At 41.1% G+C, this 27,328-nt stretch overlaps 2 protein-coding genes across 2 annotated transcripts in view; one reads left to right on the forward strand and one right to left on the reverse strand.

The window, feature by feature from the left end:
• The window catches only part of LOC145455195 (uncharacterized), a 102,185-nt gene that overhangs the window by 42,100 nt on the left and 32,757 nt on the right, over positions 1–27,328 (forward strand). The window lies entirely within an intron of this gene.
• On the reverse strand, positions 5,105–9,539 carry LOC145455228 (uncharacterized). The gene is made up of 3 exons (XM_080333177.1): positions 7,518–9,539; positions 7,097–7,176; positions 5,105–6,505 (listed from the first exon to the last, which is right to left on the reverse strand). Exons 1-3 carry the CDS (start codon positions 7,519–7,521, stop codon positions 6,239–6,241), a joined length of 351 nt encoding a protein of 116 aa, XP_080189303.1. The 5' UTR covers positions 7,522–9,539; the 3' UTR covers positions 5,105–6,238.

Genomic DNA, 27,328 nt, shown 5'->3' on the forward strand with positions numbered 1-27,328 from the left:
GGGTAGAAAAAGGTTGGGAACCACTGAACTAAAACATACTATCATACAAAATGATCGTTATAGTTTGCACACCAACGGTACATCGTACAAGTAACAAGTCTCGAGGATCGAGTTATTGAAAAAACGTTAAAGTGTTTCTCCTGCGCCAAGTCGTTATGTTGACGAGAGCGTAGATTGTAATATCATGATCGATTTGCATTCGTTGGTCACAAACTGTCACTACTCTAAATAATTATTTTTCACTCAAACACAAAAGCATACTTTTCACCATTCGTTTTCATCAAGCACGAGTTCAAGAAACTTACTTACTGCGACATGAATTGTTATTTTTATGTTGTGTAAATAGTAGGGATGGTGTGAACCTCTGAAAGGTTCAGGTTCGTGTGAACGCGAACCTTTTTAAAAGGTTCTGTGTGAACGCGAACGTGAACCTCATGACGTCACGTGACGTCATATTGCTGATTCCAATCCTATCTTTCAATGATGTGATCATAGTGTCCTATATGGTGTCGACACAAGCAAATCGCACGGTTCAATGAAATTGTATCACGTCACAGTTTCCATTTGGCTACAGGCAATTTGACGGTGATTTTTGACCGGCTTGCCGAGCATTAAATTTAATGAATCGGGTATCAATCGAAAGCTGACTCTGCACTGATTACGAAAATATAAATTTTATTCCGCTCGCGGCCCTGGAACCCCCACAATCAGCCCCCAATTATTCATTGTCGAGTAGATTGGCAGTGTGACGCAACAATGCTGTCTGGCGAAACGAGACACTAGCTCAAGAGCAAGGATGCGGCCGAGCGGCGAGAGTGGGATCAGCTGACGTCGAGGCAATAGCAATGTGCAACCGTGCCACAGAGAAACGCTGCGCTGTTAATACTTTTTCTATGCGTTTTGGTACAAGCGAGCACACGCCAGCCTTTCCTTGACTTGTAAGGATAGAACTGGGTCCACGGAATGTATCAGGACCCTACAAATTTTCGCGCAATATCCTTCAGCTGATAGCGATATGTAGGCTACGTCTAAGTAGTCTACATTGGATATGTCAGATTATTATGATATCGATTGCCTTAGCTCGCTTGATGCGTAGGGCTCCAGAGATGCGTGGCGCTGTTGATACTTTTTCTATGCGCTTCGCTAAAAGCGAGCACAAACCAGCCTTTCCTTGACTTGTAATGGTAGAACTGGGTCCACAGAATGTATTTGGTCCCTACCAATTTTCGAGCAATCCTTCAGCTGTTAGAGATATTTCTAGTAAGAAAAATATACTTTCAAGTAATAAGATTCACTCAAGACAGCAAATTTAGATAATGTAAATATATCATATTGTAGTAATACAACTACAGTGTTGAGTTTTCACTCTAGTCCCCATAAGCACCACGTCGGTGACCTTGCCAAATTCCGAGAAGGCGAAAAAGTGCAAACTCTGTTGGGCCGAATGGACAATGGACATTCAGTTATTCACAGATGCGAAAAAAAATACTGCAAATCCGTTTTACGTAAGTTACATTAGGAATATATATACAGGCTACAGAATGAATATAATTCAAATATCTGTGATACCACTGTATTACTTTTGACGCAAAAGGTCCCCGGCATTCAAAAAAACTATTTGGTGATTGAAAAATGCTAAACCAAATTCCAATGTCAACGTTTATAGTGATATCAGATATATTCCAGTGAAAAACAAAGGTATGAATTTGGTGGTAACATTTTGGAATCATTTGGCAGGTATGGCCCGCAAGCTTTCTAGTAACGGATTGAATCCGGACAGCGATACCAGTTTAATTCGACACTCCTGCTGTTAAACTTTATTCAACAATCAACATTTTACCTGCTGCATGCGCGGACCAAGTCCTACCCACACGGATCAAATAAAAGCTTGTAATGTATGCTCATGCTCAATGCTCCTTGCTCACACTTAACCATAAAAGCGACTATAGAAAGTATCGACACCCGCCATCAACAGCGCGACGTGTCTCTGGAGCCCTACGCAACAAGCGGGCTAAGGCAATCGATATCTTAATAATCTGACATATCCAATGTAGACTACTTAGACGTAGCCTACATATCTTTATCAGCTGAAGGATATTGCGCGAAAATTGGTAGGGCCCTAATACATCCTGTGGACCGAGTCCTACCCTTACAAGTCAAGGAAAGGCTGGTGTGTGCTCGCTTCTACCGAAACGCATAGATAAAGTATCAACAGCGCAGCGTTTCTCTGTGGCGCGTTTGCACATCGCTATTGCCGCGACGTCAGCTGATCCCACTCTCGCCGCTCGGCCGCATCCTTGCTCTTGAGCTAGTCTCTCGTTTCGCCAGACAGCATTGTTGCGTCACACTGCCAATCTACTCGACAATGAATAATTGGGGGCTGATTGTGGGGGTTCCAAGGCCGCGAGCGGAATAAAATTTATATTTTCGTAATCAGTGCAGAGTCAGCTTTCGATTGATACCCGATTCATTAAATTTAATGCTCGGCAAGCCGGTCAAAAATCACCGTCAAATTGCCTGTAGCCAAATGGAAACTGTGACGTGATACAATTTCATTGAACCGTGCGATTTGCTTGTGTCGACACCATATAGGACACTATGATGTGATAGCCTATATTAATGTGACAGAGTGTGTACACTAGGGTTGTCCAAAATTTGAAAAATTTCGAAAATGCTGCGTTGTAATGTCTTATTCTATAGATTATTGATTAAAAACATCAACAAGCCTGAAAGAAGCTCTCAGGAACGTCGTTAAGATTTCTTACAAAGCGTTTGAAAGTAGCTGCCAAAGAGTGGGCGGGCCACCGACGGCGAAATTGCAACTAGGCGGGCAATGACGAAACCACGATTCTTGATTGGGTAATCGGTTATGCTTCAATGATGACGGCGGCTGTCAGCTCTGATTTGGGTGCTTCACCGTGTTTGACAGAAGGAGTAGGTTTTGCTGCTGCTGAGTCTGTTGGTGACGGCTGTAATACTGTAAAAGCGTGTTGTGGTTTGATGAGTCAATAGTAGTAATGTAACAGTGGTTCTTCGAATGTATCAGTTGTAGCAGTAGTTTCTGTTTTGCGGAGGTCGAGTCTGTTAGTAGAGACGGGAATTTGTAAAGCGCATTGTGGGTTGATGCATCAATAGTTGTAATGCAACACTTGTTCCTTGCTCAATGTTTTAGTTGCAGCAGCATTTTCTGTTCTGATGAGGTCGATTTTGTTAGTAGTGGTTGTGGTTATGTACAAGGGCATTGTGGGTTGGTGAGTTAATAGTCGTAATGTAACACTTGTTACTTAAATGTTTGGCACTTCTTCGATGGCAGTCAGACATCGAAAAGTGTTCACCATGATCACCGATGAATGTTTTCCATGAACACGAAAAAAAAATTATAAACGTCAAAATATATTTTTTTTTGTGCCTTTCGAAAGACGAATGTTAGGGTTGGGGTGGGGGGTCTTAGGGTGGGGGAAAGGGGGATATTAGGGTTGTCGGAGGCGATATTAGTGTTAGGATTGGTGGATGGGGATATTAGGGTTGGGGTGGGGGGTATTAGGGTGGGGGAAATTAGGGTTGGCGGAGGGGACATTAGTGTTAGGATTGGTGGATAGTAATATTAGGGTTGGGGGAGGGGGAGATAGCGTAGTCGTAACGATAAGCGCCCACCAATCTGGCGGACCCGGTTCGATTCCCGTCGGAGGTTTATGTGGGCTCCTCTTCCCTCGCCGTTGCCGCTCTTACGGAGACAAAAAAGACCAACGAAAGAAAGCACTCACAAGGAATGGAAAGAACTAGTAGAAAGGACCGCGGCTTCAATAAGATCAACATCGAAATGAACTGCGACATCGGGCACGGCTTCGATAAGATCAACATAGAAAAGAACTGCGACATCGGGCACTCTAGACCGAGGTGGAAATTAGATTAAAAGGATCGCAACTGCATGCGTGTCGTTCGACATCCTCCTATCTGCTCATTACATCGCATTTTGTCTTATCGCATGTACATTGTGTGTGACTTGTTCAGATGAAACATATAACCCAACGATTAATAATATGATATTATTACTATTAGGGTTGAGGTGGGGAATATTAGGGTCCATTCATTACATTCAGCACCAATTACCATCCGTTCAAAAGATACATATTTTCCAATTGCCAAGACAGAAAGTATCGAATCTTTCATTCGAGCACGGGGTTAGATCGTTCTAGTTCATTACAAAACTGATTCAAATATAAGCGAGTGATTAATATGATGCCTATTGAATCAATAGGTTACGTCAATTCACGCGGAGTCATCATTACAAACGATGGAAAAACATAAGCGGGTGAATTCAAGCCTGCAGGCTCGTGCCGCTAGGACATACTTTGCGATAGGTGATGCTGGAGCAAACTGATGATAATCAGTATGTTGATATTTCATCCTTTCGAATACACGAAAAGATTGCGATTGAACGAAAAAATTGGAAGGTATTGAAACGATATTTAGTAGTCGTTGAAACCGGACATTCGGACACCACACTTCCTGTAGCCATAAGACAATGTAAAGAGGCACTTACGTCGTTGTAGCCTTGTAGGATGGGCAGTTGGACACTGAATATAAAGTAACAGAAGTGATGGGATGATAGCCTAATGAAGTGGCATGTTTCGGAATGATGGGCCGATATATCAAATTGAGATTTGAATGTGGACGTTCTTGACGACTGTCGGGATGGCCTTCGAGGCTTTTAGCGATGTCTTTCCCAAACTTATTTCCACGGCGTATTTCAATATCGAATATATTATATCCTGCCCGGAACGACTGTGATATCAGATCTCTGGGCAGCGTACAATACGGTGAGCAATTTGGGCTACCAGCATCTCACAGTAAACCACAGATTAAACTTTGTGGACCCGATCTCCCACGCAACGACAAATCACGTTGAATCAATGTGGGCCCGAGCGAAACAGAGAAATAAGCGGGAGTGCGGGACTCATCGTACTCTCCTGGATACGTACTTATTTGAATTCATTTGGCGCCTCAAATTCGGCGACGATCCATTTCAGAATTTGATAAATCAGATTCGCACTCGCTATCCTGTTTGAATTTATACTTATTTACATCCATGATTTACACTGTATTTTTTCGTTGGCTTTGCTACATTTATTATATTTCATTCGTTAACAAAACAATGCGTGAATTGTACCGTCTCCAGTGCTCCTCAGACAGACATGTGCATTGTGCATGGTGCAATGTGCATGCAGTGACATATAGTGGTATATTGATATCAGAGCAGGGGCTACCAACTCGAAAAGAGTAAAGGGCCACTTTTTCAACTTGGTAATCGCCGCCGGCAGCATCATGTCAATTTCAAGGAATAGGTTAGCTAAGGTTCTACGGTACAGCATCACTCGGGTACCAAATCGTTTCTCCACACCCTTCCTACGGGCGGAAATGAGTGAAACACACCACTAATGATGCATCAGTACGGTGTTAGTGCGTTCTGCTTCACCCTAAGAAGTCAAAAAGTTAGTACACACAAGCAGAAACAACTTAGTACACACGCAGAATCAACTTGTCATGAAAATACATACCGCATAGGCTATTTATCGTGTATCATACAATACTCATTAGGATTGATTGTGAATGCTGCATGGCATCAACTGTATTTGTACTGCGTCTGCTTCACAAGTTGTGTAGGAGTATATTTACCAATAGTTTGAAAGAATAGTTTTGGCTACTGGTCATTCAACGCTGCACACCAAATTTCATTCAATCCTAGAATAAGCGGCAGCAGAGCCAATTTAAATTATATTATTAAAAAATTTCTGTCAATCCCACGAAATTGTTGATTTGTCATCAAAAACGATGCAAAGCTAATTTAACTCGATTCCAGCGCGCAGAAACGGAGTATAAACTGCATGGGCAGTCAATTTCTTCAAGAAAGCAAAGCGTGACAACAGTAGTTGTGTAATGTGTATCGATCAGACATTTACATGGATTAGGGTTTGGGAAAACCGGATTTTGGAAAAATGATGATCAATGAATAGAGTTCAATCACAACAAATTGTTTAGTAAGTCGTTGGAGCTGTTGGAAGCTTCTTTCCATATTGCTCGAGAACACGCAATATCGGAATCTATTGATAGCTTAGATCACGTTGTTGAGAGGAAAACTTCACTACACTGACCAGTGACGGATAGGATTAGAATATGATTTGAGGATATTTTTTGATGGATTTGGATTAGAGTCACCGATTGCCAAATAGTATCTTTATTAGTCACTGATTAGAGAAAGTTTGGTGCGGACAGTTAAACTGTTGCACTTAGCACCCGGCAATCTCGCGAGGAAAATAGACATAAATGTCAATGAGTTTTTGAGCTGAGACGCAAACTCGATGTTGAACACCCAGTGAACACCCAGTAGCACTGCAAGTGCCTCGTGGAATCCATTGCAACAAGTTACTTCTTGGCCATCGAAGCAGACCGCCCACTCTTCCTTGGCCGTGTCGAAGGAGATGGTCGGATATGCAGACTTGGGCGTCTGGGAGAAAAATCACACATTGTCATGAATCGAATCATAAATGCATTATTCGAAAATAATTTTAAGGCGAGGTGCGAGATAGGAAGGACAAGGCTGGGTATCATATGTTCAAGAAAATACTTTTTCTGAATTTTTGTGCATAGAAAAAGGTATCGTCAGAAGCGTCCCGCGTCATTCCTACAGTCACTACCACCATGTTTGTGAAAATTGATTTTACGTATGATGATAGTTTCAGAAAAAGTAATTTTGTTGCTGGTTATCACTAGTCCACAGTTTATATTTGCACAAGATAGATGGGGGTCGCACGATAATTGACCTAATAACTTCGAGCTAACATTGGAAGGGGGGCCGTGATGCATCATGGTCCCAAGCCGAGGGGGTCTCTTAGCTTGTAGTTGGCGGAGTTACGAACATAAGTTGAACCGGATAACAATAGCCTAGCAATAAGTCTTCGTGACCATCTCGAGTTGCATCATTACAGTTGAGTTGACACTCCATTCAGATGCTATTGAACTCAAATCTCGTACAGCGCTTGTTTGTCATGTAGGCTAAAATCATATAAGTGCTAGTTAACATCGATGAAAATATTACCTGATCAACTATCAAGAAATGTGAATAGCTGTCACCAAAAATGGTAGGCATGCCAACCATCCAGTCCAGTTTTTGAGAGTCTGTAAAATATTCAATGTTAGGTCATAAGTTGATCATTGAAAACATATCCGATAACATTAAAGGGTGGCTATCAGAGGTAGTATAATTGACGAAGTACTATGTCTGGAAATATTCCTCTACTTCCATTCCTCCATAGTTTTTATGTGTTGAAACTTTGTACTGTTTCGCTACTTATACTCCAAGCAATTTAAGAACGTTTTCAAAAGGACTACTTCTACTCGTACTTGAGTTGATTTTAGCTTCCTTTTCTAAGAGATGCCATAGGACGTACGGCACTTATCAAATATTTGGCGTTTTCCATTGAATGAAATATAGAAATGGTAGTATGGAAACAACTTACACATAAGCTTTCTGATGTAATCTGGAACATTTCCTAATTTTGTCAGGCATTGAGCCGAGCTGGACACTTTTCCTGCGATTATTCTTGGTAGATCAACTCTACAAAGGTCTTCAATGCAACCAGCAGTATGGCAGAGTATTTTCAATTCTTCGAGGATCTGGAAAGAATTTAGCTATTGATACTATCGATGTAAGATTAGGATTCAAGATCTTACCCAGCGTGCCTTCACAAGAAGGGGATATTGTTCCAAGACATCTCTGGTTGTCACTTCTGTTACTTTATATTCAGTGTCCAACTGCCCATCCTACAAGGCTACAACGACGTAAGTGCCTCTTTACACTGTCTTATGGCTACAGGAAGTGTGGTGTCCGAATGTCCGGTTTCAACGACTACTAAATATCGTTTCAATACCTTCCAATTTTTTCGTTCAATCGCAATCTTTTCGTGTATTCGAAAGGATGAAATATCAACATACTGATTATCATCAGTTTGCTCCAGCATCACCTATCGCAAAGTATGTCCTAGCGGCACGAGCCTGCAGGCTTGAATTCACCCGCTTATGTTTTTCCATCGTTTGTAATGATGACTCCGCGTGAATTGACGTAACCTATTGATTCAATAGGCATCATATTAATCACTCGCTTATATTTGAATCAGTTTTGTAATGAACTAGAACGATCTAACCCCGTGCTCGAATGAAAGATTCGATACTTTCTGTCTTGGCAATTGGAAAATATGTATCTTTTGAACGGATGGTAATGGGTGCTGAATGTAATGAATGGACCCTAACATTCCCCACCTCAACCCTAATAGTAATAATATCATATTATTAATCGTTGGGTTATATGTTTCATCTGAACAAGTCACACACAATGTACATGCGATAAGACAAAATGCGATGTAATGAGCAGATAGGAGGATGTCGAACGACACGCATGCAGTTGCGATCCTTTTAATCTAATTTCCACCTCGGTCTAGAGTGCCCGATGTCGCAGTTCTTTTCTATGTTGATCTTATCGAAGCCGTGCCCGATGTCGCAGTTCATTTCGATGTTGATCTTATTGAAGCCGCGGTCCTTTCTACTAGTTCTTTCCATTCCTTGTGAGTGCTTTCTTTCGTTGGTCTTTTTTGTCTCCGTAAGAGCGGCAACGGCGAGGGAAGAGGAGCCCACATAAACCTCCGACGGGAATCGAACCGGGTCCGCCAGATTGGTGGGCGCTTATCGTTACGACTACGCTATCTCCCCCTCCCCCAACCCTAATATTACTATCCACCAATCCTAACACTAATATCCCCTCCGCCAACCCTAATATCCCCATCCACCAATCCTAACACTAATATCCCCTCCGCCAACCCTAATATCGCCCTTTCCCCCACCCTAATACCCCCCACCCCAACCCTAATATCCCTATCCACCAATCCTAACACTAATATCCACCAATCCTAACACTAATATCCCCTCCGCCAACCCTAATATCCCCATCCACCAATCCTAACACTAATGTCCCCTCCGCCAACCCTAATATCCCCATCCACCAATCCTAACACTAATATCCCCTCCGCCAACCCTAATATCGCCCTTTCCCCCACCCTAATACCCCCCACCCCAACCCTAATATCCCTATCCACCAATCCTAACACTAATATCCACCAATCCTAACACTAATATCCCCTCCGCCAACCCTAATATCCCCATCCACCAATCCTAACACTAATGTCCCCTCCGCCAACCCTAATATCCCCATCCACCAATCCTAACACTAATATCCCCTCCGCCAACCCTAATATCCCCATCCACCAATCCTAACACTAATATCCCCTCCGCCAACCCTAATATCCCCCTTTCCCCCACCCTAATACCCCCCACCCCAACCCTAATATTACTATCCACCAATCCTAACACTAATATCCACCAATCCTAACACTAATATCCCCTCCGCCAACCCTAATATCCCCATCCACCAATCCTAACACTAATATCCCCTCCGCCAACCCTAATATCGCCCTTTCCCCCACCCTAATACCCCCACCCCAACCCTAACATTCGTCTTTCGAAAGGCACAAAAAAAAATATATTTTGACGTTTATAATTTTTTTTTCGTGTTCATGGAAAACATTCATCGGTGATCATGGTGAACACTTTTCGATGTCTGACTGCCATCGAAGAAGTGCCAAATGTTTTAGGGCATTTAGGCGTAGCTGTAATTTATGATAGAAGGCAAAAATATTACTGTCATGGCAGAGGCAAAACGGCGGAAGACTGTGCACTTGCCACAGAGAAGAACAAGATCTCGATCTGAGCATTACTTGGTCGGATATGCTTGCGATTACATCTGTGGCTCGAGATTACCAACCTTGCGAGAAGTAATGAGTTACTTTCTGCATCTGAAAGACCATTGCCCTCAGTCAACCCCTACTCGTGAGCTATGTAATGTGGTGGTTCATGATGTCATGACAGTGTGGCAAATGGCGAGAATTGCCACAATACTTAAAGGAAATGCGGTGAAATTACTTGAAAAACTGAACAAAAAATATATTTTTCTGAAGGCGACCATGAAACGGGAAAGTGATCCCAAGGGTAAGAGGAAAAAATTCACGGAAGATTTGGACAAGTTGTGGGATATTGGAAGTACAGATGCGATAGCAATAATACAAAATGACATTTATCTATCACATGATAGAAAGCTCGAAGACATTGCATTCTATGAAGATCAACAGCAATCTCGCAAATGCATAATGTGGGGAAGAGACAAGATTCTCGCTAAAGACATCGAAAAGAAAACAGCAACCATGGCGGATAGAACTGTTAAAAACATTCAACATGACTCAAGTGATGACTATGTTGTTTTAGCATCTTCTTCATCTTCAAAAGAGGGTGATAGTTTGAGTTCAAGTTCTGATTATGATGCTGATGTTGGTCTTGGCACCTCGACAGCCATTAAGCTGATGGCACCTAAAAATATTATGAATAATACCCATGTGTCCCAAGCTCTGGATCGATTGCAAATAACAGACAACAAGGCAACAATGCTGATCGGAGCATTTATTACGGCTTGTGGCGGTGACATAGCAATGTTCTCTCTGTCAAGATCTTCGACAAAGAGAGCCAGGGAAACAAATCGTCTTGAAATTTCCAAGGATATTTCAGAAAAATTTGCAGAAAATAAACCTCAACATGTTGCTATTCATTGGGATGGAAAGCTCACAGAGGATAGATTAGGAAATCGGTATGAGGCTCTGTCAATTGTCCTATCTTGTCATCCTCAATACTCAGAAGGAAAACTACTTGGCATTCAAAAGATGCAAAATGCTGCAGGTCAGACGCAAGCAGAAACCACTTTCAACATAATTGAAAGTTGGAATATAAAAGATGCTGTAACAGCTTTGGTTTTTGACACTACAGCAAGCAACAGCGGCTGGAAGAAGGGTGCGGCAAAGATTCTTGAAGACCTTCTAGGAAGGAAGGTGTTCTACCATGCATGTCGGCACCATGTGTATGAGCTGGTAGTGAAAGACGTTTGGAAATCTTTATTTGGAAAGGCCACACCTGGACCAGAGAATGCATGGTTTGCCCACCTTAAAAGGAACTGGAGCAGTCTTGACAGGGAACAGCAATTCAAGACTCTGACTATTCCTCTATGTTTTGCTGAACGAGCTGCAATGATAGTTGATAAGTTCAAGCTACTGTTGAACAGAAAAGATTTTTTCACACGGGATGACTACAAGCAATGTGTGACTAATGCTCTTGCTCTTCTCGGTGCAGATGAAGATATACGTCATCACAAACCTGGTGCAGCACACCATGCGAGATGGATGGGTACAATTCTGTATGCTCAAAAGATGTTCATGTGGGCCGACCAATTAGATTACAAATCTGAAGAAGTTGAACTGCTACGCCGCTTCAATTTATTTTTGGTTCTCTTTTATATCCCTGCGTGGGTGGATTCAAGCATTGGTCGTGATGCAGCTGGTAATGACTTGAGATTCGTTCAGCACATGTTGAGTTATAAGGAATATGATGAGCAAGTTTCCACAGCTGCTTCACGAAAGCTTTTGAAGCACGACTGGTATATTGTTGAGGAAACCGCTGTATACGCCTTGTTTTCACCGACGGAAAGCAAGGAAACCCGGGAAAATATGGCAAAGGCGCTCCTGCAAGTAGAGCGAACTTCCAGTTTCAGAAGGGGCCCACCCTCATTGAATGCAACTATACAGATCAACAAGGACAGTACGTTGTCTGACCTTATTGGGCCCCAGTCGTGGTACATATTTGAAGTTTTTGAATGCTCTGGGGATTGGCTGCGTCAACCGGTTGATGATTGGCACTTTTCAGATTCATTCAATAAAATGAATTGCTACGTTAGTTCTGTCAAAGTCGTTAATGATGCCGCAGAAAGAGGTGTCAAGCTAAGCACAGACTATGCTGCAATCTTGACTGACAATGAACAGCAAAGAGACAGTTTGCTTCAAGCTGTGGAACAGCATAGGAAGATTTTTGGAGACAGCAGGAAGTCTACTCTTATCAAAGGCCAGTGATCTGCAACACTGACCCTGCGATATACTTTTTAATGATGCCTTTTGTAAATAGCATTTTTGCCTTTGTTAAATCTTGAATAAAAAGTGTAATATGCGTTCGTTTTAGAGAGAGACGTCGACTTACCATAACAAGCCATAAGGAGAAATTGACTACTGGTTTGCAATTTATGAGTTACAGTCGTTGTCAACTGGTATGTTTTAGAAGGCTCGAAGGTAGCACGATGCATGCATCTAGTTCATTCTTATCTTAATTGGCCAAGCTCCTGTGCAAGAAGTAACAAAACTGTTATACACAGTGTTCAGGTAGAAAATATATTACTGGATCGTTATGCTGTTGTCGATGGCAGCATTAACAACGTCAATTTACCATATCGCCAATGCCACGAACAGAAATGGCTGCAAACCAACACAACAGAGTAGAACGAAATCGTGACCAGCAATGATCACAAAATCAGTATTTCAGCCAATCAGTAGCTTATTATTACAGGTTCCAACCAATCAAAATTCTAGGTTCGTGATTGCCCGCCCACTTCATCGATTCCCCGCCCACATGCAGACGGCTACTTTCAAACGCTTTGTAAGAAATCTTAACGACGTTCCTGAGAGCTTCTTTCAGGCTTGTTGATGTTTTTAATCAATAATCTATAGAATAAGACATTACAACGCAGCATTTTCGAAATTTTTCAAATTTTGGGCAACCCTAGTGTACACTGCGGTACAGTGTACACGATACCGAGCGATGACTCGGACCACATAATCCCATAATGCTGAAGTACATATTGGCGTTTTAAACGTCGCTAAATGTATCAACTGAGGCAATCAAAGGATACAATAATCCCATAAAATCAACATCCTCCGTCGCTTGGCCAACAATTTCGACGAGGACTCACCAGGGAATATAAGCTTAATCCTTAACGGTCCAGGCCAGACCGGACAATGTATTCAGCGTCTGAGTATTGCTACATTGACATTGAGCAGAGAGTAAAACGGGTTTCTATACTTGCTGCCGATATTACCCCATTAACAAGTTATAAAACAGTAGCCAACACCTCAATGGCACGGATTTGACTTTAATGATACAGTAAAATATGAAGTCAAGATTGACCCCGTACGCCTGCTGTATTTTTTACATCAGAAAACGATATCAATCTCATTGATTGGTTGGATAAGCATCATTCGCTGACTACGCATTTCGCTCATGATGTTGTGTGATTACGGGTCACTAAATATTTACGAACGGTAAGCTGGATATTTCGAGCAAACTTTTGTAACAAAGCAAGTAAAACTTTTGAGATTGTCAAGGTGCATGCTCGTTTAGTGTTGATTTTTTATACTGCCAGCGCCATGCATATAGTCGCCCGCAGTTGAAATGCAATAAATTTTAACGAAAGATGTTATAATGAAGTGAAAATTGTAATATATGAAAAAGGTTCACAGTGCAGAACCTATCAAGGTTCTGTTGTGAACGCGAACCTCTAAATTTCCGAGGTTCACACACAGAACGCGAACGTGAACCTCACGTTCACACCATCCCTAGTAAATAGGTAATAATTAATTTTAGTAACACTATAACACTATATCAACGTCATCGAGTTGTGCGAACAGATTTACGTGTAGTCTTGTGGTTTTAATCGAAGCACACAGCATGGTCTAATGTAGAGTCATCTCTATTGTACAGCAACTCGGTAATCGAAATGCATGCATTAACATTTGAACAACGATCTTGTTTCGTCACGCGAAAAATATCTTCACTGTCGCGACACTCTGATACTCTGCGCAAGATGTGTAAATCCTTTTCACACTCATAATAGTACACTAACGGGACACCGACGTCAAGCGACAACGTTTAACAACATCACTGACACTGAACATACGATACCTGCCCAAGTAAAAATATCATTTTCGTTTGGACAACTGGCGTTTACCTGTGTAAAAATACATTTTCCTTTGGCTACATGACGCTTACCGAGTAAAAAATATCATTTTCATTTGGAAATCTATCTTTTCCCCGGGTAACACTACATTTTCACTTGGAGATTCAGCGTTTACCTGAATAAAAATATCATTTTCCTTTGGGGATCTGGCGTTTACCCAGAGTAACAATACATTTTCACTTGGAAATCTGTCATTTACATGAGTAACAATACCGTTTCACTTGGAAATCTATTTTTCCCTGAGTAACAATACCATTTTCGTTTGAAAACTGACAACCACACGCGACAATTTGATATTTTTTGTATATTGGTACGACGGACAGCGACAAAATATACACCAACAATGACCCCGATACATTTGTCTAATCAAATATTCACTTGCTCTGATGCATCCCATCAAAATCATTGGTTACCCACATGCAATACGCTGTTGTACATCGACATGTATGTTTTCGGAATTGGCGAATAAAGGGGTCCCCGATATGTCCGTGATGTCCGGGTTCGTGCTTTGGATTTTCCAGAGTCAAAATGTCTGAATAAAACACCTCCTCGACTTTGGTAACTGGTTGATACACGGATAATGGTGTTCGGAAAACGGATGAATTTATGTTCCCCATCGCGCTAACAACTCCGGGTTACTTGTGAGTTTCCTCAGGTCTGTTTACTATATTGTGTCTTTACTGGTCAATACATGTCGCTCCAGTCAGCTGAAACCCGATCACTAATATGAGAAAGTGTGAGGACCGGATCCGGATACTCACTCATGAACCATCGACCAATATTCAAGTAAACATGTTACAGACCGTGTTTTGTCTCCATGAAAAATGCCAATGCATACACCATCACATCAAGTACGTCACGTTTGTTCATACATACCAAGTATTCGCGTAAACGAGGTGTACGTACAATGCGTCGGTGTACAAACATGGAAAACAAATTCATATTCTTAAGTCTCATCCTGCGACGACTCTTGTACAGTCAATGTGGGCATAGATGACTTTGAGACAGGCAAGCAGCCATATTTGCACGTAACAGGGTCTTAGTATGAACCGCCTCCACCCAACTTGTGAAAAATAAATCTCAAACTATTTCACCGAGAGTACATCTCTTCACGGGTTCACACCTTGATTTTGCAAGATTGTTCGGATTCTCAGGTAGACTTACATCGTGATCCAGACCTCAACGTATAGTAAAATTGGGTTGCGTAACTCGCTCAATTCCCTGCGTATTGTTGGTCATAACCTGCTAACTTTTTGCTGAGACCGCAGTGTTTCACCTTGGTTGGTTTAATGTATTTGGCGATCACCATCGTTATCAATCTTTCACGCGATGAATATGTCGGATGTCGCTACTCCCACATAACAACTCCAGCTAAACATCGTGAGCAGTGACTCCGGATTGAAATCGTAAACAGAGACTTCGTGTGTGTGAATCTCGAGTTCGATTACGATTTGATAATGTAATCCAAGGTTTGTTTCTGTGGGTTGAAGACTGATTTCGTGTCAACCACTCCACAACAGGGTGCTGTCTCGTAATTCTACAGGTCGTTATAAAACGCGGATGGAAACTTTTGGTCTAGTTCAGTGGTTCTCAACCGCTGGTCCGCGACGACATTCCTGCCGGTCCGCGAGGAATATTACAATTTTATACTTTAATTTCAAGATGCAATGTTGAAGGCTTGTCCTTTGATAAAATAAATAAAACATCTAATTTTAAACTGATTCAAAATTTTGTGAGGTAACATTAGGGCTAGAAACATGTTCGATTTGACTTAAAGTACAAGACGTTTCATTTGACGACATGCGAGCGACAAATACAGAACAGATACGAGCTCACTCATCGCTAAGCAGCGCAGTTTGATCATTGGTTTTCGATTCATTTATTTTGTGCGGGACCGTAACTGGGGCACCCCAAATGGCCCAATTGGAGAGGGCCGAGCTTGAGAAGGGCCCAAAATTATTTCGCAAATGAATATAAATCATAGCGTTTTATTTGAAAGTTTTTCCAACATTTTTCAATTTCTTTTCGGGCTTTGCACGATTTAGTGTCCCTATATGCCTTGCTTATTAGGTGCCCTTCTTCGAGAAATACGCATGATTTATAGGCATTTCGGCGTCAGCCATTGCCGCACCACGACGTATCCACACATAATGAAGTTTATGTTAACATGGGACTCCGAAATTTGGGCCTAAAATTCGACCGCCAGAAAAGCGCTTCAGTCGTGAATGATCGAAAATTGTCGCCATTGTCGCGATAAGCTTCGTAAACTCTCTGCTTACGCTGAGCAGAATGGATGTGATCACAAGTACAGGTGAAAACATCCGTCCAAGTGTAGGGTCTTGGGGCGAAGCCCCCGGAAATTTTGCTTATCGCCCTGTCGGGGCCCCAAGATCAACGTTTTTTGGGGTGGGCTGACGAAGTGCTTTTTCAGCCCGGATTTGCGGATGGCAGGTATAGCTGCTGCAATGTGTTTTCTTGCGGCACGCACTGTATTTGCAGTTGCCGGAGTAGCCTGCGTCTGGTGGCAGTGGGCAATGAGCAAGGTAGCACGACAAGGTGCTTGGTTCGACTCCGATACGCCTCTTCTCTTGATATTGTCGGTCGGTATTGAGTTGGCGTGGCCGTTTAAACCCACGGCCTTTGGCGCGAAAGACTGTAAACGTCTCTCAGCGCGGTAGCACGTTTATCTGGACAAGGCAATTTTACCTCGACTTGGCAGACTCACTACCATAAAATCACATGGATGCCTTCATGAATATTATTAAATACGATCAAAACCCTCCAAATGTCACTCTATAGCATCATATAATTGCCAAAAACGGTTGCATACTTTACATTTTGGCTTCATTTCAATTTTGACAGTTCACCGGTCCGCGAGACATTTTTTGAAATTTTACCGGTCCGCGAGGCGAAAAAGGTTGAGAACCACTGGTCTAGTTGATCCAGCTACCTATTGAAACGGTGTACCCACACAGACCATTGAGAAAACATTGTCGTTACCTGACCGTATCCACGAGTGAATATGGGACTACGCGTAACTGTCCATAGGTTTCTTTGGCCTCACGCCGTGGTTTTACGACACAGACAAGATGCAGCAGTCGAAATATTGAAAATGAAAAACGATATCCTGGTGACATTTGATTTGGATTTTATACCTGATGAACCATACACTCGATTGGTACATTGGGATGACAACTCTATCGTCGAGGTCGAGGGAAAAGAAATGTACAGATTTGTTGGTGTCGTGGATATTCAGCGAAAATCAGGGTATATGGTTGTGCATGGTTCGCATATTTGACTGAGAATATATCGGTATGCATAATGAGCTGTTCGTTGTATCATGCCATCTGTCATCTATGCCCACATTGACTGTGCAGAGTCGTCGCATGATGAGACTTGAGAACATGGATTTGTTTTCCATGATGTTTGTACACCGACACATTGTATGTACACCTCGTTTACGCGAATACTTGGTATGTATGAACAAACGTGACGTACTTGATGTGATGGTGTATGCATTGGTATTTTTCATGGAGACAAAACACGGTCTGTAACATGTTTACTTGAATATTGGTCGTTGGTTCATGAGTGAGTATCCGGATCCGATCCTCACACTTTCTCATATTAGTGATCGATTTCAGCTGACTGGAGCGACATGTATTGACCAGTAAAGACACAATATAGTAAACAGACCTCAGGAAACTCACAAGTAACCCGGAGTTGTTAGCGCGACGGGGAACATAAATTCATCCGTTTTCCGAACACCATTATCCGTGTATCAACCAGTTACCAAAGTCGAGGAGGTATTTTATTCAGACATTATGACTCTGGAAAATCCAAAGCACGAACCCGGACATCACGGACATATCGGGGACCCCTTTATTCGCCAATTCCGAAAACATACATGTCGATGTACAACAGCGTATTGCATGTGGGTAACCAATGATTTTGATGGGATGCATCAGAGCAAGTGAATATTTGATTAGACAAATGTATCGGGGTCGTTGTTGGTGTATATTCTGTCGCTGTCCGTCGTACCAATATACAAAAAATATCAAATTGTCGCGTGTGGTTGTCAGTTTTCAAAACGAAAATGGTATTGTTACTCAGGGAAAAATAGATTTCCAAGTGAAACGGTATTGTTACTCATGTAAATGACAGATTTCCAAGTGAAAATGTATTGTTACTCTGGGTAAACGCCAGATCCCCAAAGGAAAATGATATTTTTATTCAGGTAAACGCTGAATCTCCAAGGGAAAATGTATTGTTACCCGGGGAAAAGATAGATTTCCAAATGAAAATGATATTTTTTACTCGGTAAGCGTCATGTAGCCAAAGGAAAATGTATTTTTACACAGGTAAACGCCAGTTGTCCAAACGAAAATAATATTTTCACTTGGGTAGGTATCGTATGTTCAGTGTCAGTGATGTTGTTAAACGTTGTCGCTTGACGTCGGTATCCCGTTAGTGTATTATTATGAGTGTGAAAAGGATTTACACATCTTGCGCAGAGTATCAGAGTGTCGCGACAGTGAAGATATTTTTCGCGTGACGAAACAAGATCGTTGTTCAATTGTTATTGCATGCATTTCGATTACCGAGTTGCTGTACAATAGAGATGACTCTACATTAGACCATGCTGTGTGCTTCGATTAAAACCACAAGACTACACGTAAATCTATTCGCACAACCCGATGACGTTGATATAGTGTTATAGTGTTACTAAAATTAATTATTACCTATTTACACAACATAAAAATAACAATTCATGTCGTAGTAAGTAAGCTTCTTGAACTCGTGCTTGATGAAAACGAATGGTGACAAGTATACTTTTTTGTTTGAGTGAAAAATAAATGTTTGGAATAGTGACAGTTTGTGACCAACGAATGCAAATCGATCATGATATTACAATATACGCTTTCGTCAACAAAACGACTTGGCGCAGGAGAAACACTTTAACGTTTTTTCAATAACTCGATCCTCGAGACTTGTTACTATTGTACAATGTACCGTTGGTGTGCAAACTGTAACGATCATTTTGTATGATAGTATGTTTTAGTTGTATTGTTGTGAGGACAAACATATGATTACTCAGCACTTTTCGTTAGCAAAGTAAATTGTTTTGCGCGTTAGATTTGTGGAAAGTAAGTCGAATGCATACTCTTTTGTGGAAGTAACTAGATTACTGTGATATCATTGGTAGGTCTCTCAAGCAGTCACCGTGGTTTTAATTTTGAAAGATGTCGCGATGTCGGTATAATGTTTTCTAAAAGTCAAACTCGGACCGATATCATGACTATGTAGGACTTACGATAAACATTATACTTATACAACTTTGTTACAAGAACTATGATATTTCGGTGAGTACTATAGTTGTGTGTTGGATTATTTGAATATTTAGAAGCGTGACCATTCGTGTAAAAAACAATATCAAAACATTTTGTAGAGTCTGACCAACCATTCCGCAGTTTAGTATAGTATGGGAATATCAAGTGTAGTATTTTGTGTGATGTAACTATCTTTCATATTGTGATCTGAAAAAAAGTCGCGGGGGTATCAGTCGTATCATAGAAAGTAACTGGTTGACGCAAAAAAATATTGAATGAAGACTCGTCTGTTGTTGTCATAAGTCAAGAGAGTGAAAATTGTTTTTGTTACACTAAATTATTTTCCGCTACACTAGCATAGTTTGTATCTAGAAAAAAAAAACGATACACACCGACGACGTGAAGTTGGTCAATATCGTTCTGTAAAGAGTGAGTAAATCCTCTTCCATGTTGGTGTGATTCAAGTCGATAGCATGTTACACATAACCATCATTTGTATTGTGTGTGATATTGTGAAGATGATACCGCAACAACACAACAAGTAATATTTTGTATCGGGTGTTTGCGCTTCAGGAATAGCTAAGTGTGTGATATTTTAGGTAGGCCTACGTGTGCTCGGTTGAAGCCAGGGTTGTTCTTGGGTTTTGTGTCTGGTAAATCAGAACTATGTCTAGAATTCAAGCACGTCCAAGTAAGTTCTTTAGTGACTATGATTACATCTACTTTGACGAAAGGAAATGGAAAAATTCAAATGGATACTATACTAATGAAAAAAAAGTGCAAAATGGTTTTTACCAGATTTAGGTGTAGGATATCTTTTCATCGATTTCTTTACCGGAGTGTGTTTTACAAATATTTCTTGTACAGCTAACTATAGGATACATTTAGCAAACGACGTACAAATTGTTTATGTGACGGCAACGACTTTGAGTGACTTGGTTTCGATCCTTTTTGTAAAAGATTGTCGGACAATGGTATTGTACTCTTCTGTAATGATTGAGGTACGTGATCAAGTTTCCAATCAACTATTAATCGGACGTACGACTTTGGTTTAACAAATCGTAATATTTCTAAAATGCTTGCTGGTATCATAAGACACAAATCGAAATTCACATCAAGCAAGACCTTTGCATGCTCTGAGTTTTGTGATGGCATTTATTTCGCCCGATAGAAATGAACTTGTATCAATAGTAACGCGAAACGCATTTATCATTTTCGGTGTTGGTTGTGTTCCTGATTTCTTTGCCGGTATGCACTCTACAAATAATTTCTGCAAACTGAGTTAGGATGTGTTTGGCGAATATCATACAAATTGTTTTTGTGGTGATAATGACTTTCAGTAGTTTGGTTTTATAATTACAATTACTTTAGAAGATTCAAATGATAATGTATGATCACTACTAACAACAATACAAACACATTTTTTGTAGATTTCACTGTAGCGCATATTTTTATTTTATTATTGTTATGAGTTTTGTATCAACCAAGACCGGTTGAATAGGATGTATCCAACAAGCATTCCTCTATTTACTTTCTTGATGATCAAAGTCTTAGAGTGTAACCTCGTAATGCTTTACATTTCACGCGTTCGACAGATAGTGTGAATAGAGTTTAACACGGTTTAAATGATGCCCTCGAATTCCAAAGTGATTTTTTCGTACTGTGTAAAGTGCGTATGTTTCAATTCGCTTTCACAGATTCTGACAATACAGTATTGCACCGGTTGTTAACCAGGAAACGAAATTGTTGTTTCATCTTTAGTCTTGGTAACTGGAAACAATTACATTTGTAAGATATTTTCTGATATCCGCGATACGCAGGGTGATTTGTACCGAGGTGGAATAATTTTCCAATCAAGAACATTTTAGACACGCGTAGTTTTACAACTCAATAAGTTAATAACAATGGTACTGAAAAGTTTGTTGCCGTAAGTCAAATTGATGGATGAACTGCACCAGAAGTGCAAAAAACATATATATGAAGATTAAATTTGTGGCAAAGAATACCTTTGAATTGTAATTTTTTTCTATATTTGGACCAGTGTCGAAAATTGAAGTTAATTTGTGCGGGACATTTTTTCGATTTGAACAAAATGATCATGATTTTATTAATTTATACCAAAATGTTCACTAATTCCTGCTACAGGCAATTCTTTTTCTAGTCATGACCCTAGCAGCATCTATGCGTATCCGCGATAATATTTCTCACCGAATGACGCGGCTGTCAAGGATCGCTTCATCTTCGAGTCCTCAAATACATGGTCATCATAGTATCCCGGACTTGTTGCTTCACATATATCAGGGCATGTTTCACAGCATCCAGTAAGAATAGGCACGTATACGCATCAGCGGTTCCCAAATGGTGGAAAATTCCCCACTGGTCGGGAATTCAATGATTTCTGGTGGGGAATAGACGCATTTATTCAAAATTATATACGGGACAGTATACATATTCACGGAGACACATATGCAATTGCCGTTACCAGTTAACTGCTCTGGAATGCATGTATCGAAAATTACACCGTGTGTTGTTCACAAAACCTCATTTTTAACTCTGGTAGGCCAATCATGGCGTAACAAAAGCATCCAGCACGACTAGTTTGACGTGAAATAGGCTACCGCTTTCGTGAAATTTTGAGCGTTACTGGTATCGGTTCATAGTACTTTTTACGTCAGAGGTCTCAAACTCAAATGTGCTCGTGGGCCATTTCCTAGTTTTTGATGACGCCGCGGGCCGCAGCATCAATAATCGGGATATGCAATGTATAGGTTCCAGGCCTTATTTGACGGGTCCTTGCAGACAGGCATTCCACAAACATCGTGGAAATGTGATTTACTATTGCATTATTCACGCTTGACACGAAATAAAATCACTTTTTCAAATATTTGAATAATTGTTTTGTTCCGGGCATAATTTTTCTAATTAATAAGTTATAGACATAATACGAGAGGATGCATCATGACATCCTAAAACTGTCGGGTTATAATGGTGCAGCTAGTAGACCTTTGACGTGCCACAATTTTATGTAGTATATTTTAAAATATACTGAAGATTGATCTGATATCAGAGCATTTGAGCGGTGTAGCCTAACCCTGGTTTTGTTAAGTCGTGATGAATATAGGCTATCGTTATTGTCATTGCTTAAGTCAAATTAAATCAGCGTTAGATTTTGCCTTCGATTATTATTGAAACATATCAATAACAACTTGAATATAATAATTATTGAGCCACAGTCATAGCATTGCTTCTTAGCCTTTTTAGCGATCGCACCCTTTGTGCTTTCAGTGAGATTTCTCGTAGCGCCTGTCCATTTTCAACACAATTTCCGAAGGTACCTACATTGAAATCAGAAAGCCCATTCACACCTGACTATTTTCCAGTTGAAAAACCGGCCAAGAAAATATTCCACAGCATATAGGCCTAATTCCACAATGCATCTCGCACACCCTGATGTGGTGCTTCGTACCCCGATGGGGTCTACGGACCCTGGTTAAGAACCCCTGAAATAGAAATGTCTAATCGGCGAATAATTCATTGGTGTTACACTGTTACAGCTGTAGAGCGCAGTGCTACCCTACTCGCCTACGATAATAACATGGACAAAGAGAACAAACAACACCCAGCATGTAACCAACTATACGTCACAGGGGTCATAGAATGCCAATGGTTGCCTGTACTGACCTGATTAGATAGTTATATACCCTGAGCAGCGCAAGCTACGACCTTTTGATATATTACTATTCTCCATGGCAGTTTCACAGATTGTTACGCCCGTAGGATTAACAAGTCATCGTTTCGATTCGCAAGTCCTTGTCTGATTTTAACGTTTGATTCGACTAAACTCGCGAGTCATTTTTATATAATCACCCAGTCAATCCGAAACCGAGTAATTTGACGAGGAGGTCGCACCAAACCAAATCACAATTTTAAGTCACGAATCATCAACGGGTCATGTTCTATCGTCATGAACTATAAATGTGGCGTAAAAGCTGATCTTCTACCTCATGGTAGCTTCAAAAAGTGATGTGATAGTGAAGTTTGTTGAGATTCCAGTGATTTTTGTCGTAGTTTTAGATTGAACTTTAAGCTCTTATATCTAAAAAAATATGGCACTAGAATATATTGTCGAATACTGGAAATTCCAAAATGCCGTCGCGGGCCGCACAAAATGCTCTCGCGGGCCGCACAAAATGCTCTCGCGGGCCGCGTGTTTGAGACCTCTGTTTTATGTTGCAGTTGAAGGCGATTTTTTTGCGTACTGGTGTGGTTGTGTGTCTTATGTAGTCAACCAGCAGATAGCTGCTCTGTGATGACAAATGTGCTGGGTAGTGGGGAACAGGACCGTAACTGCCGCACCCAAAACCCCCCACTTGGAGGGAGGGCGAGCTCGAAGAGGCCAAAAATTATTTCGTGAGTTAACATGAATTTAAGTATTTTTTTATAAATTTTTGCCACTTTATCAAAAAGTTTTCGCGCTTGGGGCGCCATTTAATATTGCCGAATATCTGATTATTCGGTACCCTTCCCCCACAAGAATACGTAGATTTTGTAGAAATGGAGACTTCGGCGTCGGCCATTACTGCGCCACGACGCACCAATTCCATGTAACATGCAACTAAGAGAAGTGTGCTAGAACGATCAGCAGCGAGAAGACCTTGGCCGAGTAGGAATGGCCTTGTGGTGACCGAAAACTTCGATATATATACAATATACATGTATGCTTAATTGTCCATAGGCGGTCAAATAGCTGGCGCCGAATGTTCCTTTCCCGGCGATCTGAACCCCACCGGTCGAATGCCATCCCGTAGGGAAAAATTATTTACCAGTAAAGCCATACCAATTTGAAATCGTGTGTGCCTTTTAGTTTGGGCGATTTCGGTATCTTTTGACATAACAGATATTATAGGAGGTCACGAAATAGTATAATGTAATGAAGTCAATATACCAACGGGTCCGCCTGAAAATGTTTAATTCTTATTTAGGGGTCCTACCTTTTCGAACACACCTCACTCAGCTCTTCCGGTAAATCTTATTACGTGAGCAAACCGGGGATAAAAAATTGATAACAAAATATATGCAATTCCCGATCATATCTACCGATTCAAAAACGGACTATATAAAGTTTTCGCGCTTCGCCCGTTTAGTCCAAATAAGACGACGCACTAAACAGTGTACCCAATGTAGCTGATAAGTAGCAGGAAAAAACGTACAGGCTCAGCGGGGATGAGGGGACTCTGGGGTTCCCCAGAAGTTAGGTTTATCACCGTGTGGGGGCCTAAGATCAACGTTTTTTGGCGGGGCTGGTGAAGAGCTGTTACGGTCCTGGTGAGGTATGAAAGCTCGGAATAAATCTGAAGTTGGGAATGAAGACAAAAAGGTTGGGAACCACTGCTATAAATGGATAGATTCCCAGTTATTAATGATCAAAGTTGCGCTGGTGTGCCAATACCGTGCAAACTCATCATTTATTTCATTTACCTTTTTGGTCTAGTAAAGTGTATACGGCAAGAGCTTTGTCAGCATCTTTCGGTGTTGCATCGGATAGTTAGTAAATCTTACAGTTCATCAGGTACAGCAGAGGCAAGTTTCTGCAAAAGTTGGAAATAGTGTAATCAATTCAGTCTGAGCGTTATGGTTTGAAGGCATATGGATTACAGGCTAGCGCCTATCCAATTACACGATTTTTATGTCATTAGATATTTCCGAAATTGAAAATACGAAGATAGCTACTACAAATACGATGCAAGACAGAAAAATCTTCATATCTCTGAAGAAGGCAAACGTACAGCGTGTAAGTGCAGCAGATTGCGTATCTCATGCATGTAACTATATATCACACAGTACACATGTTATATACGTGAGGCATGTGTCCAATATATGCTTGGCTCTGTCGATACTTTCTTACGAAATACAAGGGAAACGAAAAATAGAAGTTGCAAATATACAGATGTACTAATGAGCTAATTAACGGGGATAATACTGTAAAGACTGAAGAATACTAGGCTACTATATGTAAGTATATAGGTAGGTGAGGCCCAGTATACTGCGAAATCTAAATAAGTTCACTTTATTGGGCAACAGATTTCAGACAGCCCTAACTAGCCATCTTGGGTCTGTTTATCCATGTTATTATCGCCAATTAAAGGTTGCGAGTGGGGTAGTGGTACGCTTCACAGCCGTAACAATAATGGATTCCTCGGCGATTGGTCTGTTTTATTACAATGGTACATTAATCATTCATTATATTCGAGTTGTTATTGATCAGTTCCTATATTCGAAGGTAAGTCTAACTCCGATGCATGCACGCCATGATGCATTTGCACACTAGCAAGGTGTCTATAACCAATTATTTTGACAAACTATGCTGAGTATAGGCCTACCACAGAAAATATATTTAAATATTTAAAAATGTGATTTTTTCGTGCCAGGCGTGGATTCAGAAGTAAATCCCATTCCCACGATGTTTATGGTATGGCAGTTTGCAAGGTCCCGTTCAATAAGGCTTACTTGGTAATACTTTGAATACCCCTGCTATTGGTGCCACGGCCCGAGAACCCACCAAAAACAGGAAATTGGCCCGCGAGCATATTTGAGTTTGAGACCTCTGGCCTAGAGGGATTCAACTACTGCCTTGGTGTACACTACACTGTACAGTAGGAGTCGGGAACTTTTTTCGTCAGAAAATACATATTGGCCATATATTTTTTTTTCATTTCAACTCCAAAAAAGCCAAACATGTCAATCAACTGTCACGTCACAATTGAAAATTCGTGACGTCTTGGTAGCACTAACTCGAACTCACTACATGACTTCAGAATTGCTGCCTAAGTCTTTGAGGCTTATCTAGGCTCCTCCTCGCTACGTGATCCGCGGAAGCGGTGTTGTGTAAAAGCCTAGAAGTGAGCCGTGCTTCAAGTAGGTAAATACGGAATCAAAAACAGAGAATATAGGCTTGGTGTAAAATGACCAATATTGTCGAAACACCACGAATATCAAACAAACAAACTCACCACATGAGTTTCGTCGTGTGCGCCACATTTTCTCCTAAAAACTCGTACTCGTGGTCGCCTTAATTGAGCCAACTCGTGGTTAATTGCCAACTCGTGGTTGCATTAATTGAGCATACAAAACTTGAATTACATGGATCGTTTTCAAGTTAGATATTTTTAATTGTAGACTTGAGTTAAGAAAACGTAGGTTCGTCGCGATGCTCCTTTTAAATGCGAGAATCCCTGATCACATGCGTAGGTGGAGCCATATATGGTCACTACCATAGGCGCCGAGTTACGGGGTGGCGGGGTGGCACCGCCACCCCATGACACAATTATGGGGTGGCGGCCACCCCATGCAAAATGCTTAAACGCCCGCCGTCTAATCTGTCAATTAGCGAGTCCGTGATATCGCGTAAATGCCAACCATTTACCATTAACCGATGCGCGCGTGAATAATTGAATACTCAGCTTCTTCGGCGACGACGAACTAGTGCTTAGAACTCCCAATAAAGTGTAATCCGTGATTTGTAATCACTAATAATCATACAATCGAAGCGACCTCGTTGACGGCGTCGATTTCGACACGCTTGCGCCGAGAAATACCATCTCCTCTCTTGACCAGACGAACGAATTAACGTTCTACTTCTCTCAATTAAGCTGTATTTGCGCGCATATTCGTTTACAAAATTATTCTTGAGTTAGTTTCGTGATAGTCTTTTTAATTGGAGCGCGATCGCGAAATAGGAAAGTGGGTTTGTGTATGCCTTCGAAGAGACAGTCATTCCTGCGCGAAGTGCGCATATTCATTACTCTAACAAGGCTTTGCTAACTTTTATCTGGAAATGCAGTAATGCAGCTCAAACGTCGTTATAAATAGCAAACAATTGTCGCAATGTCAGACTCGGAACCTCATTGTGCTGTATTACGCAAGCTGAGGAATTACTGATTATATATGCGCGCATTTTCGTTTGCTATCATCTGTAGGCTACTAATTCTTGTCTGCTTTATACGTTCGTATTCCC

This window comes from Botryllus schlosseri, chromosome 14 (assembly GCF_051294905.1).
Source record: "Botryllus schlosseri isolate E-star chromosome 14, Bs_hap1, whole genome shotgun sequence".
Taxonomy (NCBI): Eukaryota; Metazoa; Chordata; class Ascidiacea; order Stolidobranchia; family Styelidae; genus Botryllus; species Botryllus schlosseri.